We start from the raw sequence: 18,169 nt of genomic DNA, 5'->3' as shown, positions 1-18,169 counted from the left end.
AGCGAGAAACTTTTCCTCCAATGGCATGTTCAGGTAAAATGGGATAGTCATGTTTGATGTTTAATTGCTTATATTTATTTATCAGTTCCAGTTGACTCTTTGCTTTGCCCATCCTAGTTATCTCAGACCAATCAAAAAGCCCTGTTTCATGTAAAGCACATTTGTGCTAACGATGCAATAACTTGTGTGGTGACTGGCTGCTAATGTTTGGAGAGCCTGAGATGTAAAACCTTATTTGTCCCATGTTACCTGACTTCACCCAAACTTGACTTCACAAACAGATACCTAAGGAAAACAAGCACGGCTAACAGCAAAAAACAATACATGAAAATAGAAAAAAAGAGTTGCTGTATACAAAAATAAGCCTAAATTTGGGTTAATATGATCTGTTTTCATTTAAAACTTAATAAATACGAAGACATTAAAATAATACAGACAGCAACAAAACTGGAGGAGTGTGATAAATATACTTTAATTAAAACATAAGAAATTGGAACAACAACTAATGCAACGTTTGTAAACTACAGCTCAGATTTTTATTACAATATGTGAGGACATTCTTTTTGCAGCAAGGCAGCATGAAAATCAGAAAACAAAAAGACATGAAAATATTAAAAATACAGCTGGGCTGAATGAAAACATCTGTAAGGGAAAAAAATTCCTAAATTCACTAATAAAATTAGTTGAGGTGGTTTTCAAATTTACATGAATAAATGGGGTGTTTACAGTGTTGGGAAGGTTATTTTAAAAATGTGGTTACTGATAAATAGTTACTGTGTTAAAACATATAACAACTCCTTTTTTGTCGCAAGCTCTTAGATAAGTTTTTAAGTGTTTTTATTTGTTTTAGGAATAATTATTGTTATTATCTCCCCTTTTTTAAGAATTATGATAATAATAGCTACCACCCTCTTATTTTGTTTGCTTTTATCATGTCCTGCTTGTTGTTATATATGTAACACTTTATTATCTTATATGATAATTTATGTTTGTCATGCATGATGTATCTTAAGCACACTGAGTTTAAGCTTGTCATATGTAATTTGCTATATAAATAAAATTGACTTGACTTTTAATTACCTAATCAAAGTAATGTAAGTCACAACAACTGATGAGTTTTCTAACAAATAATTTAAACCAGACAATAAAGCTAAAAAATGTCCAAAAATGTCCAGATATAGGCTGCATATACATATATATAATCATCATAATCATATAAGATGCAAAGCAACAAAATAAATGTTTTATTTTAGGCTACATATATACTTTTTACCCAGTAGAATATAAATTGCTACACTTTGATTTATAACTGTAATTTAATTACACATGTTTCTTGGTAACTGTCACTAATTACAGTTACATTTATTTTGTAATTTAATGACATGTAACTAGTTACTTCCTAACACCGGGTATTACACGTTAGACTTATAGAGCCGAGCTGTAGCAGTTCCATCATCTGGCCACATGGTGTCGCTGTTGTACTAAAGATGATCCATGTTAGGTCACACCAGGCAGATCATATCACCTCAGACTGTGTGCACCGCTGTGCAACATTCATTACCGTAGTTTAACTTTAGTTTATAAAAGCAGGAGTTAGATAAATACGGTACAACTTAAATTAAAGTGCGTGGATCTTCCTCAGTCGTCTTCGTGCGCCATGTTGGCACACAGACCAGGGGCTTTCCGTTGTAAAAGCGTATAAATAGTTACTTTCGGTTTCAGTTTGACAGATTAAGTTAGCTGTGCCGACGTCTCAAGGAGAAGCCGGTTGTTAATCGATAAATTGACAATATAAGTTCGTTTTTGGTAAATACTGGTGTCGGTTTACGTTCTTAGACGAACATCAAACTGCCACATTAAACTCTGCTCGTCGAAAGGACAGGTAAGTTGGATTTAAACACCTGTAGTGATACTAGCTAAACTGGGCTAGCTAACATACTGTACTTACTGTAGCACACGTGTTAACAATAACACTGGCAGTGATAGTGTGTTTTTGAGTGTTGTGCTAATTCGTTTGTGTGACTGTGTCTTTGGGTTTGTGTCAAAGTGTTTCTAAGAAATCAGAAGTGTAGATGAAAATGAACGTAATGAAAAAAACCATCTGCAGCAAAGTGAAAGTAAACTCACAATGAGGGACATGCAAATCAAATTACTGCCCCATTTTACGCAGTTATAAAGGGGTAAAAAAACAACAACTATATATTAAACTATGTATACTACATGTTTCTGCCCACAGGCACTGTTTGGAGGGTTACATTAAAATGTATTCCACTACAGATTACTGAGTACATGCCCTTAAATGTAATTTGTAATACATTACATTAGATTACTCAAATTAAGTGGGTATGTGTGTGTGTACATGCATGTGTGTATATTTATGTGAATGTGTGTGTGTATGTACGTATATGAAGCCTATATGTGAATGTATGTTTACACTCACCAGCCACTTTATTAGGTACACCTAACTAGTACCAGGTTGGACCCCTTTTGCCGTCAGAGCTGTCTTAATTCTTGGTGTAATAGATTAAACAAGGTGCTGGAAACTTTCCTCAGAGATTTTGGTCCATGTTGACATGATGACATCACACAGTTGCTGCAGATTTGTCGGCTGCACATCCATGATGAGAATATACAGGAAAAGGAATTGAAAGTAACATTGCGTGTTACAGTTGAACTGACCCGACTCAGTTAAAAACTCTTTTTTTAGCAGGTTCCTGTTATGCAACCAAAACACATCACAATGCAGAATAAAAACAGAAACGATCAACACAGGCAAAACAACTAAACGTAGGCAGCTACATGAACAATGCAGAGTAGCGGACTGAAGTGGAGTGAGTAAAATGGGATATGAGATTTAAATCAGTGGTTGCAGGTATGTCCCTCGTTCAGATAGTGTTCATATGCGTGTTTGAAATGTGTAATAGAGGTTATTGCTTTAATGTAGTGTGGGATCTTAGTGTAAGTGTGACAAAATAATCTCTGACCATAATTGTCTTTGTAAGGTGGTACAGGAATAAGTGCACGTGTTGCTGTCTCGTGTTGTGAATTCCATTTTCTGTAAATGATGTTCTTTCACTTCTTTGTTTTCTGATGTAGTATGGTATTGTACTGGGAAGCACTTTGTAACTCTGGTTTAGAAAGGCGCTATAGAAATAAAGTTTATTATTCTTATTATTATTGCTTCTGGAATACGTCAAAATTATGAGCTCATATAGGCCTATCTGCATCTTATATTTTTATGCCAAAAACACACAAAAGTGTCCTGTCTGTGCATTTCCTCTGCCATTGTTGTATGGCAGATGCACTGCTCACACTTTTTTAAATCTATCTATGGTAAATGGGTGCGTCATATGAATTTTACACTGTGCTTGGCTCTCTGTCCACACTGAATCTGTTAAATATGCATTTCTGTTATGTTATGTAATGTAAACAAACCACATTATAAAACAAAAATTATCTCCTCAGGTAATCTATTTTTTAAGATTGTAACTGTATTTATAACACCACAGATTTACTTAGATTTTGTATTATAAAGACGTAACTCAGTTATTTGTATTTTGTTACTCCCCAGCCTGCCCATAGGTAATAATTATGTTTCCTGTTTGGAGGCCTTAGTGAATCCCACATGTGAGACCTCAGCCACTAACCCCCTCTGTCCCTTTCATTTGCAGAACCTGCGCATTATGCAAAAAATGAGCTACATCTTCCCCCTGCTCTTCACGTGCCTGGATGTGTGTGTGGTGCACGCCATCCGCTTGGCCCACCTTTCCCCACTCCTTTTCTCCCATCCATTCATCACCCTGTGGGGCGGAGGAGTGATCAGGGCCATCCTCCTCGCCTTCCTCACCTTCACCTACCCTGGAAGCCTGCCATGGATGAGCAGCTTTGAGGGGCTGCAGAGCTTAGGGGTCCTTTGCTTCCACTTCCCGGTGTACACCACTTTTCTCTGGGCGCTGGGGCAGTCGGTCATGGAGGAACTGTGGGGGTGGCACTCCTGGGAAAGGGTAGGTAGCTCTTTTTGCAGATGTGTTTGAAATCATATTTAGTTGCAGGCACTTTTCTTAACATCTTTTTAGGTAGTTAGTATGTAACTGGGGGCGATGGCTCTAGAGATGAGCCCATGATGGCTCACTGACTGTAGTGTGTGTGTGCATGTGCTGACTTCAAGTTTAGCTATTAATAAATTGTATATCCAAAAATAAACTTGGTAAGAAATGATAAACAAACATGGATATCCTAAACTGATGATGAGTAATTAGCAAAAAGTCCTTGCTTGAGGGAGCTTGTACAGTGGGTACTGTAGATGCTGGTGCAATGTAACTAAGTACAGTTTTGAGGTACTTGTACCTGAGTATTTCCAATTTATGTTAATTTGTACTTCTATTCTACTAAATTTCAGAGGGAAATACTGTACTTTTTACCTCACTACATAGCTATACATCAATCAGCCAAAACATTCAAACCACTGACAGGTGAAGTGAATAACTTTGATTAGTTTGTTCCAATGCATTGTTCTGCTGGGAAACCTTTGGTTCTGGCATTCATGTGGATACCACCTGACATGTTCCACCCACTCAAACACTGTTGCAGACCACCCCCTCATGGCATAAGCACTCCCCAATGGCAGTGGCCCCCCAGCAGGATAATGCACCATGCCACACTGCAAACATGGCTCAGGAATGGCCCAAGGAATGTGACAAAGACCTCAAAGTGTCAACCTGGCCTCCAAATTCCCCAGATTCCAATCTGAATGAGCATCTGTGGCACGAGCCATTAACCCACCTCACAACCCACTGGACTAAATGGATCTGTCGTCAACGCACTGGTGCCAGACACCACAGGACACTCCCAGAGATCCTGTGTCCATGCCTCGATAGGTCAGAGCCAAGTTCGATCCAAGGAGGCCACACCTCGACACCTTGAGCTGTTTGTCACGCTCCACAAGCCATTTCTGAACAGTTTTTGCAGTGTGGCATGGTGCATTATCCTGCTGGGGGGCCACTGCCATTGGGGAGTACTGTTGCCATGAGGGGGGGGGGGTGTTACTTGGCCTGCAACGGTGTTTGAGTGGTTGCTGGTGTAATCAATGTTGTTCAGTTCACCTGTCAGTGGTTTTAATGTTTTGGCTGATCAGTTTAGTTACTAGTTACTTTGCAGATTAAGATTTTACATACAAAAACCACAATGATCTTATGAAGTACAGTGCATTGTTATCAATTAATAAAATACCCAGCAATATAATGTAGTTAAAATGATCTCAACATCCACCAGCTACATAATCAGTAACATCAATAAACAGATGTTTCACAATATGACACTGAGAGGGACTTTCTGCAGCATGACAAGTACTTTCACTTTTGATACTTAAAGTAAAGTGTGCACTTAATTCCTCCTTACTTTCACTTGAGTAAGATCTTAAATACAGAACCTTTACTTGAAATTGAGTATCTTGCACTGTGATATTGTTTCTTTTATTTTACTAAAGGATCTGATCATTTCTTCCGGTGTTAACAGCTCTCCTGCTGCAACAACAGTTTTTTTGTTATAGAAATTAGTTGAATTAACTCACTTCATTGAATTATTTATCACATTTGCTGTAAGTAAGATTTTATAACGTGCTCAGCAGGGTTTAAATACTTGTTACGGTCATTTTGTTGTATTATTTTTGTAAAGAAGCTGTTGAGCCTCGAACAGAAACAATAGTGAAACCAAAAGCAAACCAGTCTGAAGAGAGCAAAAAAAAAATCCCCCATTTTAGACATGTTGTTTTTGCTTTGATCCTAACATTTGTCCAAACCATCTGTAGCATTAAAAATATTTCATGCAATAATTTTCTGGATTTGTGTGTTTAAAAGTGTGATTTGTTTTCCAGGTGTTACAGGGTTATGCTGTGACCGTCGTAGCTTGGCTCTACTGGAGTCGATATGTGTCGTCTCTGTTGCTGTCCTGGGGTCGATACGTCTCATCTCTGTTGACAAGGGCGCCTTCGGAGAAGCCCAAAGACGACACCATTTCCCCTCTGAAGAGGCTGATGGGATACATGCTGCCCTATAGCGGGCGCTTTGTTTTTGTGCTGTGTCTCGTGGTTCTCTCTTCGTATGGTAAGAGAGACAACACCTTAATTTAAATGAATGGCATGTCGTCGTTGTTTGCAGCTTCACTCTTGTAGTAGGTGGTGTTTTACAAGCAGAGCTATGAAGATTTTGCTGTCTTTCAGGTTCAAGTAGAGAATTATGAAGGCTGGAAAAACTTAACGCATAATATTTTATATCTGGAAATTGTCTGATGATCTCATTCAATAAATGTAAATAAAATGAAATTATATTGCAGGGTTTCTCACACAGTGTCCCAACCCAGGCAAGGTGCTCATAGTCCAAATATCCCGTTTTGTCAAGGTCTTCTTGAATCACTCTTAGTGAGAGTTTCTGCCTCAAGCAAAAGAGTTCAAGTATCTCGGGGTCTTGTTCATGAGTGAGGGTAGAATGAAGCGTGAGATGGATCGGCGGTTTGTTGCGGCTTCTTCAGTGATGCAGGCGCTGCATTGGACCATCATGGTGAAGAGGGAGCTGAGCTGGAAGGCGAAGCTTTCGATTTACTGGTTCATCTACGTCCCAGCCCTCACCTATGGTCATGAGCTCTGGGTAGTGACTGAAAGAATGACATCACAGATACAAGCGACCGAAATGAGTTTCTTCTGTGGGGTGTCTGAGCTCAGCCTTAGAGATAGGGTAAGGAGCTCAGACAACTGGAGGGAGCTCGGAGTAGAGCCGCTGCTCCCTTGCGTTGAAAGGGGTCAGTTGAGGTGGTTCGGGCATCTGATCAGGATGCCTCCTGGGCGCCTCCTGTTAGAGGTGTTCCGGACACATCCCACTGGTAGGAGGCCCCGGATTCAACCACAAACTGACTGCTGATCAATTCGCCACCCCGTCACTCAAACTGCTGCTGCAAGAAAAAAAAAAAAAAACTCATGAAGAACTCCGCCGCCATTGTGTTCACAGACTCACAAAAACCTCAGAATTCAGTGAGTGGACACACAATAATCACAAACGGAAAAACCCACACACACACACACATACAAAAAGAAAGTTTGCTGATCCCTCACCCCCCTTCATCAGCTACCGCCACACATAGATTCTAATTTTTTGGGACACACTGTGGTAGGCAAATAAGGACATGCAAAAGTCTAGATGGTTGCGTAGACCATCAACAGCCTGTCATGTCTCTTCTCCTGTAATAGTGTTGACTCTTTAGGCCGATCTAATAGCACAAAGATTAACAGTTTGGTCTCCCCAAAGATAAGTTTTGTGATCATGTGAACTTCTGACCTCAGGTGAAATGGCTGTTCCTCAATACACTGGTCGTGTGGCTGACTGGATCATAAATGAAGAAGCGCCTGATGCATTCACAGAAGCCATCACAGTCATGACGCTTATGACTATTGCCAGGTAACTTTAGTAGATCACCTAAAGCAGTTTTTAAAAAGGTAGCAACCAGGTGTCAGAACGTAAGCAGCAGACATCCAAGAGACACAGTGCAGAAGAAATGCAGTCACAGCGAGGCAAAATGCTAAATGAGACTCGGTCTGGGGTTTGCTTTTACTTTAGCTTTTGCTGGCGAGCGTATTTACAAACCATAACTGACAGTTCTGCATAGTTTAAAGAAGAAGGAATGTTGTTATATTCACTTGAAAGTAGAGGTGGTAGTACAATAATAACTGTAGTGATATTTTGGGTACTTTCCACTGTAATGTGTCCTCTGTCGCACATTTCAGCGCTGTGCTTGAATTTGTATGTGATCTCACGTACAATGTCACCATGAGCCGCATACACACAGCAGTGCAGGGAGCTGTCTTCCAGGCTGTGCTGAAACAGGAGATTGCTTTCTTCAAGGCCACAGGTAAATCATGTTTGTACTGTACATATGACTCAACAGAAGGGAAACAGTACTGTGAACAGTAGGTTATCATGCATGAATCCTGAACCTATTTTTCCTTGCACTTGTGCCACACTGTTTTTTTTTATCAAGGTGAAGCTCAGTGTCCTGATTGGTATGAATTGACAGAGTTTGTATGTGCTGTTGAAAATACAGACAATGCAGGATTTGAACATCATGTTCTTGCACTGTAATTCTCTCAACAAGGCTAATGCACAACTGCTCTCTCAGGTGAACTTGTGTCCCGCATTACCACGGATACCAACGATATGAGCGAGGCACTGAGTGAGAAGCTGAGTCTCTTGATGTGGTACTCGGCGCGTTTTGCCTTCCTCATGTTCTTCATGGTGAGCCAGTCGTGGAAAATGTCCCTGCTCACTTGCATGGGGCTGCCCATCATCTGGGTCATACCAAAGCTCACTGGACACTTCCACCAGGTACAGAGGAGTTCCTAAATGTCTTTAAAGCTGCTCTAATCAATATTTTTATTTTAGCAATGGATGAAAAGTCTGTGTGTAATCTGAGAGGGCTTGAAGTGAGGAACCCATAGGGAATTATCACCCAATTTTGCCACTCCTCTCAGCTAAGTAGCATTTTAGTGTCTTTTAACTCATTGGGCTCTAGTTTCGCAGACCGGGTGAGGCAGGGGCGCAGCGCACCTGCGCTTCACCAACTGGGTGTGGCCAGGCGGATTTTGCAAGTTTGGCACACTGTGTGCCTGGCACAGCTACTCCTCTTTCCCACCTCCGTCCCTCCTACCTGCGCAAGTCGGAAAGAGGGAGGAGAGAAGGCGTGGAGTGGGTTTTACACACATCACACCAATCAAATGAGCCCTTCTCCTCGCCCTTTTATATGCCCCGCGGGAAGGCGTAATGAGAGTTTACTCAATTCGCCATGGCAGAAGAGAGCAGCAGCGTCAGATGGCCAAACTTCTCCCAGGAGGAAACTGATGTTTTGGTCCGGGAGGTCCAAGCTCGCAGTGTCAGAATATACGGAACTGCGAGCAGACCTCCACGGGCTGATGATGCAAAGGTAGCCTGGGAGGGGGTCACCACAATTGTAAATCAATGCTGCGTTTCTCTTGTGCGCGCGCACTCTCTCTCTTTCTCTCTTGCAGTCTCACTCTGTTTCTTTTCTTTTGACTTTTCTAAGTTGACAGATGCTGAATATATACTCCCTATCTGATAGGGGTGTAACGATACATCGATCCACATCGATTCATTGATTAACGATAAGATTATATCGATGCAAAATGAAAACATCAATCCATATGGTCATCTTAAAGATACACATTTATTTTGAAATTCACATAGCATGTCTGTGTCTCCATTTCTGGGCAAGCGCGCCTCCACTCAAGCTACAAACAGAGCTCAGAAATAAAATGGTCAAATCATATTCTAGTTGTTTTTATAAGTTGATGTAAATGGTTGTGTTAGATGGGCATATGATATCGCGTCATATCGATCGCAGGCTCCTGAATAGAATCGAATCAAAATTGTATCATGACAGACTTTGTAATATTGGCAAACATTGTATCGTCATCCAAACAAATCGATATAATATCGTATCGTGATTAAGAACTCATTAGTTTGCAGCTGTGTTAATCAAATCAGGTTGGGTTTCCATTACGTGTGCCTCACGTGCCAAACGGTGCCAATCCCCTTTGATCTGACATCAGATGTGACGGGACAGTTGATATAGAGATACATTTATGTGCTGATTGCAGATAGTTGCATTGAATAGTTTTTGGGTATTTATTGTATTGTTAATGTGCCTGATATTCTGGAAACCTGCCTGTGAGGTTTTGGTGACGTGTGCGCGCTGTCCACTGGTCAGCCAAACTTCGGCTTACACCGGCTGCGCTCCACCTGCGCTGACAGTAGACCTGGTTTCAGCTGGCGAGCTTTTCGCGCACCTTCAGCGAAGCCTTTTGGCACGAAACTGTCACTGTGCCAAGCTGGATCTGTCGACACCTCCCCCTGCTGCGCCGCCACACCCATCTCAGTGCACCTCGGTCTGCCAAACTACCAAACTGAGCGCGCCTCGGGTTGCGCTGCTTGAAACTAGCTCTGCGCTGCGCCAGGAAACTAGAGCCCATTGTTTTGGTTTTTAAAGACCGCGTTTCACTCTGATTCAGTCTCGCTGCTCTCATCAGTGTTGTTTCTAGTCACAGCAGGCAGCTGTTTTCAGCGTAAAGGGGTGATGAATGGTTTGTACGCTAGTGTCACAGCAGACAGACAAAGTTAGCAACTAGCTGGTGAACATAGTGGAGCACTCAACAGCTACAGACATCATATTGTCCTTCGAGGCCCACATTAATAATGTCTCAGTCTGCCTACATTCATCTACGAAATATTAATCATCACCCATCACTTAAACCTCAGAGCACTGCTATCCATGTTCATTCTTTGGTTACATCTTGAATTGATGATTGCAGTTCTGTCCTCTGTCCTGTCCTTTTTAACTGTGTCCTGTAAGGTGTCCTTGAGTGCTTTGAAAGGCGCCTATACATAAAATGCATTATTATTATTATTATTAGATATTTCCCTCTGGGGTTAGTTACAAGGAGAGAGAATATTGGAGTTATATCCATCAGCTGCACGGAGGCATGACTGCTAAATGAATGCAAATGTGGCTCGGTGTCAACCAGTCTACTTTATATGTCAGTGTTGTGGTTACAGCTCGTGGTGCTAGACTCGAGGAAAGATCAACCCCAGGCACTGGATACTGGTCCAGACAATTTGACATAATGTCAAAATATTTCCAGTGCAGCTATGATTGTATCATGTCCACCAGACATGTTTGTAAGATATCAAATTTTCACAAAGTCTATATTTAAAATTTTTATCCATGTTTCAGACTATTGCCGCAAAGGTTCAGGAGTCACTGGCCAAAGCCAACCAGGTGGCCACAGAGACATTCTCCAGCATGAAGACAGTGAGGAGTTTTGCCAACGAGGATGGCGAGACAGAGAGGTACAGACAGCGGCTGGAGGATACGTACGCCCTTAATAAAAAGGAAGCAGCAGCCTATGCAGGCTCGACCTGGGCCAACAGCGTGAGTTGAATACTGATCTGGGTTATAAAGTGTGCAATGATTCCTTAGCATATGTCTGTGAGTATGAAACAGTGGGGGTAACCTAGAGAAAATAGCAAAATATGCATGCACTGTCTGCAATGTCACCCAGAGGTTCCTGACTTTTTAAAGCATGAAGATGTGTTTATCACTTTCTGCTTCTTCAGTCATCAGCTGTTTACTAACAGAAAATGAAACCAAATTCATGCAGAAAACGAAATGCAGCCAGAAATGTTAAGTTTTAAATGTAGCCTCAGTTGAGTCGAGGTGGGACAGGAGTTAAACAGAGCTCCTCATATAGCCCCCTGTCTACGCCAGAAGTTCCTCCAAATTGAGCACATTAGGAAAACTGACACTGCATGTTCATTGAAGAGTGTTATTTAACCCTGTTAATTTAGTGTGTAAACCACTGTTTATGTTCTCCCAGATGACCACCTTGGCCCTGAAGGTGTGTATTCTGTACTATGGAGGGACTCTTGTAACCAGGGGGGACGTTAGCAGTGGAGACCTGGTGTCATTCGTCCTCTATGAGCTGCAGTTTGCCTCGGCTGTTGAGGTGAGCCACGGGTCAAGATAAAAGGAATGAGCTTGGAAGTGATGTTATGTCCTCAAACTTGTTTTCCCTGTTGCAGAATTACAAGTTGCTATTTTTTTGTGTGTGAAAGAAAATATATAATTAAGGCAAATGGCAAAGTTCCTCATTCTGCCACCTCTCTTCCAGGCTGTCATGCAGTACTACCCAGCGGTGAAGAAAGCAATTGGTGGGTCTGAGAAGATCTTTGAATATTTGGATCGCAAACCTGACATATACCCAGAGGGCACCTTGGCCCCCGAAAAGCTTAAGGGACACATTCAATTCAAAAAAGTTACATTTTCCTATTCTGGTAACAAAGATGAAAATCCTGTGCTCAAGGTATGGCTGTGTTTATCCCCTGTGCAGTTATATTTACAATTTTATCACTTATGACTCTTTACCAAATCACCCTGTTCCTCTCTTCTTCCAGGACTTGTCTCTGGACATAAAGCCAGACAAAGTCACTGCCCTTGTGGGGCTTAACAGATCAGGGAAGTCGACCTGTGTCAAGCTGCTGGAGAGATTTTACACGCTCCAAGCAGGGGAGATCCTACTGGATGGGAAACCACTGAAAAACTACAAAAACCAGTACCTACATGACAAGGTGGGTGGTTACAAGACATTTTTTTCCATTATGTATTTCAATCTTGTAATAATAATGATAATAATAATAATAATAATAATAATAATAAACGTTAACACACTTACAAGTGTTTTACAAAACGAAATTAAAAAGACAAAGCAATAATACAAGATAAAAGCAATACACAGAGAATAAAAATAACAGTAAAAACATGCATTTCAGAAGTGATTTAAAAGATGAGACAGAATTTGCAGCCCTGATCTCCTCAGGCAAGTCATTCCAAAGTTGTGGAGCTCTGACTGCAAAGGCTCTGTCATCTTTGTGAATTAATCTAGACCTCAGAACAACAACAAAAGATGCATCTGAGGATCTCAGGGTGCGAGAGGAAACATCAGGCAATAAAAGATCTGTTATGTAACTTGGAGCAAGGCCTCTCAGGGCTTTGTAAGTAATCAATAACTTAGTGGTTAGCGCAATAATAAGGAGCTTAGAGGGATAGTTTGGATCTTTTGAAGTTAGGTTGTATGAGGTTCTCATCTATTATTAGTGTATTACCCACAGTGTATGGTCTGTTGGCACAGCCAGAGTTTGGAGAAGCAAGCAGGAGTGCTACCACAGAAGCTAAGCAGTGTACTACTGTAGGGTCAGCAACAAAGTGTATTTTAGTTACCTAAAAAAGAGATGTGGGCTTTATAAAAAGGTAGCAATCAGGTGTCAGAATGTAAGCAGCAGACATCCAAGAGACACAGTGCAGAAGAAATTCAAATATGGTGAGGCAAATTGCTGTCAGACAGCGATTGCCGAGCCACTTTGGTGAGAAACGCTGACCGTAAATATTAGGGCTGCCCCCGACTAAGAATTTACCTAGTCAACCAATAATCATCATTTAGGGCCATTAGTCAACTAGTCGCCTGCATGTTTACGATATTAATTTAATTATTACATACAAAACCGTACTAATGAACCTTCATTAATATAGGCCTATATTTTATCTACAAGTGCACGTCACACACTGAGCGAGCCGCCTGTTAATGACGCTGTGGGCTAATGGGCATGTAGCTACTTCCATGTTTCAGATGATATGTCATGTTTGTAGTCGACCAATGAAGATGAGTTTACATATCACCTTGGGTTCGTCCTTCACCTTCTCAAAATGATCCCACACTTTGGATTTCCTGCCCGACATGAGGTCAACGCGAGGTCAGGCGCTGGGCACTACTCTTGTGCCTTTTTTGTGCCAGCTTTCAAGAGCGTGGCGGCAGGTTGTGTCTGAGGTTGCCAAGCAACCTTAACAAGCATCGTAGAGCCTATTTACCTGAAATCCTGAGTGCAGAGCTGATCTTCTTCCAGGAGCTGTTTATCAGTGTGTCGGCCTATCGTCTGTGGGACAGATGTAAAGCTCTGGGTAGCCCTGCACTAACATGATCAACTTTTCTGTGTTTATCAGACTGAATATTTATAGAAGAAGGGAAAGATATCTGTCGGCTGTGATTGGTTTATAACGTGATTCCTGTCTGACTGCTGAGCGTGGACACTTCCTGTGTCTGTCCTTTCAAATTAAATTCCCACATGGTCCAGTCATCTAGGTTTTGATGTATTTTGACAAGGTGCAGCTCCTAATAGAGTTTCACATTTGTGTTTGTTTTTTCTTTTCTGCGACTAAGCGACAGATGAAATGCTGCTGACTAATCGCCTTTCTGGTCGACTAACATTTGGTAGTCTATTAGGAGGCAGCCCTAGTAAATATAGCTTTTTATTTTCTTGTATACAAAAAAAACCCTACAGGGCACCTTTAAAGCTGCATTAAGTTATTTTTGGCCACTAGACAGCAGAACGGCTAACAAAGTCACAGTAAAGGTCCACTTGCACCAGTTCTGTGCATCTGTGGTTTCTTCCCAGAAGATTTGTCATTTATATCATTGAGAGGTCTATTTTTCACCATGAAAAACAGCCTATTTGACTTTAAATTCTTATGTCCCCATAAAAATCAGACACAAGTAAAGTCCTTTGGGATGCTGAGGGTAGTTTGCACAACTGTTCTATCCAGCTCTTTTTTCAGACTGAGAATCAAGAAGCAAAATGACTGTACACTTTATTTGGACATACAGAAGAAAGAAGACATAATAAACCACAGCCTGTGTGGGTGAGCACTGATACCCTAAAGGGTTTATCAAGTCATTGTACCACAAAAATTGACTAAAATTCAAGATGACAAATACATAAGTGAATTCTGCCGCTGAGACCATAAAATGAAATGAAAATGAAATTAAAGTAGCCCCGAGCTGCACAATGATGATGCTGATATAAAGAAGGTGAATCAGAGTTCACTGAAACTTGGATTCCTCTGAATGTCTCTTTAGCTTCACTCCTTTGCTCCTGTTTCATTTTTGTCACAGGAATATTACAAGGACACTTTAATTAGCTCTTTTTTCCTAGTTTTATTCAGTTGTTGCCCTCGTTGTAAACCATTCTCACAGTAAGCTGTGACAGTTAGCAGCCACTGACGTTTCCTCTGTGTCCTGTTTGTTTATAGATTGCTGTGGTGAGCCAAGATTGTGTGCTGTTTGCTCGCTCTGTGCGGGAGAACATCAAGTACGGCTACGAGGATGCCTCTGATGAGGAGATGTTCAGGGCTGCCAAGATGGCCAGTGCTCACGAGTTCATCATGGAGCTGTCGAGTGGATACGACACAGGTTCGACCCCCAAACTCAGCATGTATTCAGGCTAACCTGAAGTGGGGTTCTTCTGCAAAAACTTCCTGGATGTTTGCATAACAATTACAGAAATGTCTGTAACTGTGCATTTCTTAGTTGTGGGTGAACCTTTCAAATATTTTAGTAACTCAGTCTTTCAGGCTGTCTGATCAGGGTGTCTGCAGGTCTTGAAAAACACATAATTTAGTTTATTCATTTCAGCCACTTATCTGGATCCATATTGCTTTAATTTTATTTCTGGGTGAATACTTAATTCTGATTGGCTGCGGGATGTCCACTAACTAACTAGTTCAGGTGAAACTGTCTGTTCACCGCTCTTAATTAATGCACCGCCTACATAATTCTGTGAGTGACCATAGCAACAGGGACACAGGCAGTCAAAGCCTCTGTTTACAATTTATTTCCAACACTGAGTGGAGTCCTTTCGTGCCTCATCCTCTGAAAACCACAGGATGGAGACTGTGGCACACGAGCTGCAAGGAGCACACCGGCACTCTCAACTTACTTATACTTCGTATGACATCAGCGACCATCTCACACACCAATGCTATTGATTTTGAATCTTGCTAGCAGAGCATTAGCTTTCTGGCTAATAGCTGATTTGTGCCTTTAACTATGCACTTACTATTCCTCCAAAATGTACATAAACATAATACCAGCACATCCTTCTGTTGGACAGATGCTGGGGAGAAGGGAGGCCAGGTGTCTGGAGGCCAGAAGCAGCGCATTGCCATTGCCAGAGCTTTAATCAGACGTCCTAAAATCCTGATACTGGACAACGCCACCAGTGACTTGGACACAGAGAATGCATACCAGGTAGGAAATGATTCAGAGCTTCTCAGATTTTGCTCATTATTTACTCCCATTTTCCACATATAACGCCAAGTCATGATTTTACTCAACAGGTCCACCAAGCTTTGTTGAGCCAAACCAACAACTGCTCAGTGCTGCTGATATCCAACAACATGAGTGTTGTAGAGAAGGCCCATCATATAATTGTCCTCAACGACGGGACGGTGAAGGAGGAGGGCAGTCATGATGAGCTGTTGAGGAAAGACGGCCTTTATGCTGAACTGGTGAGGAAGCAGAATATGGGCTTCCATCGTCGAGAAGAGGAGACGAATGATAGACACTGACACCTGTGGGCAGGGGTTGCTCAGTTGAAGGAAGGTTGCAGGTTAACTGTCCAGACTTGAAGGGTCAAAACTCCAGTAATATTTGCACTATAAATAACAACCTTATTAGGAGATCACACTTCATACTACATGAGTTGCTGGAGTTTTTGCCCATAAACAACAGCTGTTTCTCAGTTCAGGGGCTGCAGCCTTTGATGGACGTGGCCTTCGCGGTCGACGTCAGCCAGGTGCTTTGAAGATTGCATCAGCTAAACCAAACAGTCTCTGAAATGGGACGGTCTGGTCTACGGAGTATTTCCTGGTTGCATCACCAGTTGTTCTTGCCCTGACCCATTGATGCTCCTGTTACCTAGCAACCAGCTGCGCTTGACGAAAGACGGAGTAAGTTAGTAAATTAGTTAGTTTGAAATCATGGACCCAGAGATTGTTATTATATATATTTTTTTTTAAATTTAATATTTGAGGAGATGATTCACCGCCGAAGACACTGCCAATTGATATGTTTCAGATAAACTTATTTAATTTAAACTAAATTAAGATTGTTTAAGCTGTGTGCTTTAGCTAATAGCAGTGTTAACAACAGTTAACCATTAGCTAGTAAACAGCTATTAGTTAACTTAATATATAATAGTCACCGGCGCACAATGCATCTTGGGATAGGCTGGGCGAGGAAGGATTCATCTGATGCGTCCTCCAAATTCTAGGAAAGAAGGCTGCATTTGAAGGAGCCTTTGAAATGGGACGGCCACGGTCGTGCCGATGTGATGCAATCAGTTTTCAAATGCAGCTTTCAAAGGCTGCAGATGATGAATTGAGACACAGCTAATATTTCCCTTCTCTGTGCACCTTAGAAGACGGTGAAGTTGTGCTTGAAATCCCTTATCTTGGATTTCAGACCCTGGAAAAATGTAAGTACCCTTCAGTTAGAAGCCCCTGGAGGCGTCTGAACCCCAACTGTTCTGGGAAGACTGGTCCTACTTGGACTGGGAGGCACAGACAAAATTCTCTTTAATTTAAATATATATCGCAAAATTTGACAAATGCCATATAAAGGTATTACATCAAATTGATGCACATCATCATCTAAAATCAAATCTTGCTTATTGATTTGCAACATTGCCCACGCAATACAACTGTAGATACAGTGCAGGAGCTAAGCCTATTACCTGCAGCTACATTGACCTGGCTGACGAGCTTTGCAACGGTTGATGCCACAGCTTCATCGGTTGTGTCGCATTCAAACAATAGACTGCAGGTTCCAGTTGCAGAATAACCATCGTATTTATTCATATCACTAAAACATAGGTCCATTTCTTTATCATTATTCCAAACTGAACACACAGCACGCTGCACACTGTCTCGCACCACAGCAGTCAAAAACCTTTTGCTCTTCCAGGGTGCAACACCTGATGGCAACAATGTTGTTCCTACCTTCATACCCCAATATCAATACAGCACCACGCAGTGTGCACCATAGTAAAAACAATTCAGGTCTGCTGAATGACATATTTGGCTCTTACATACAGTATTGAAGGGATAGTGCCCATGGTATATAAATTATATGGCAATGCTATGAAAAATATCAGCTGTTCCATGGTATTTATTGTCATGTTGTTGACTCTCTTTCCGACCGGGAAGCTTCCAGATGCCAAAGGGCATGACTGGAAATCATCCTGAAGAGAGTTTATGACTATCGTACACTGTGTTGCTTTTGTACTTTGCAAATATAGATGTAGAAGAGATCATACAGCTAGATTTTAGGTATTTCATATTGCAATACGTAAGATTGAGTGTTTTTTAATGTTTTGGTTGTAGATATTTTTCACATTTGTCTTTGTTTTATTTTTCCTGTGCTTTTCCTTGTATTGATGATTCTCTAATCATGTACATTTTTTCAACTTGTGAACACTGTTTCCCACCGCTTAGCTCTGACAATGAATTTGACTTCTGGATTTCTTCTTTTAGATATTTAATTTTTTTTTAAAAATCCCTATCCTGGCAGAAGCAATTTGGGGCTCTGACATACCACTATTTACATGTGTTTGATTTTTCTTGCATTTAAAGGACCACTTCACGAATTTTACACATGAAGGTCAGTTCATTTGTCATGAGGTGTATGTTTGACTCAGCCAATAAAAACAATTGTAAAATATTA

General features: G+C 41.3%; 1 protein-coding gene across 1 annotated transcript; it reads left to right on the top strand.

Moving 5' to 3' along the window:
• The first annotated feature begins 1,511 nt into the window (after positions 1-1,511).
• Positions 1,512-18,169, top strand: tap1 (transporter 1, ATP-binding cassette, sub-family B (MDR/TAP)). Its single transcript, XM_033639645.2, has 13 exons — positions 1,512-1,882; positions 3,672-4,004; positions 5,873-6,101; positions 7,331-7,445; positions 7,772-7,896; positions 8,164-8,369; positions 10,792-10,989; positions 11,435-11,563; positions 11,729-11,920; positions 12,012-12,185; positions 14,698-14,857; positions 15,558-15,694; positions 15,784-18,169. The coding sequence occupies exons 2-13, from the start codon at positions 3,684-3,686 to the stop codon at positions 16,012-16,014; spliced, it is 2,217 nt and encodes a 738-aa protein (XP_033495536.1). The 5' UTR covers positions 1,512-1,882; positions 3,672-3,683; the 3' UTR covers positions 16,015-18,169.

Source organism: Epinephelus lanceolatus, chromosome 10 (genome assembly GCF_041903045.1).
Source record: "Epinephelus lanceolatus isolate andai-2023 chromosome 10, ASM4190304v1, whole genome shotgun sequence".
NCBI classification, from domain to species: Eukaryota; Metazoa; Chordata; class Actinopteri; order Perciformes; family Serranidae; genus Epinephelus; species Epinephelus lanceolatus.
Note: the sequence above shows the minus strand (reverse complement) of the source record. Positions and strands in the feature narration are given on the sequence as shown.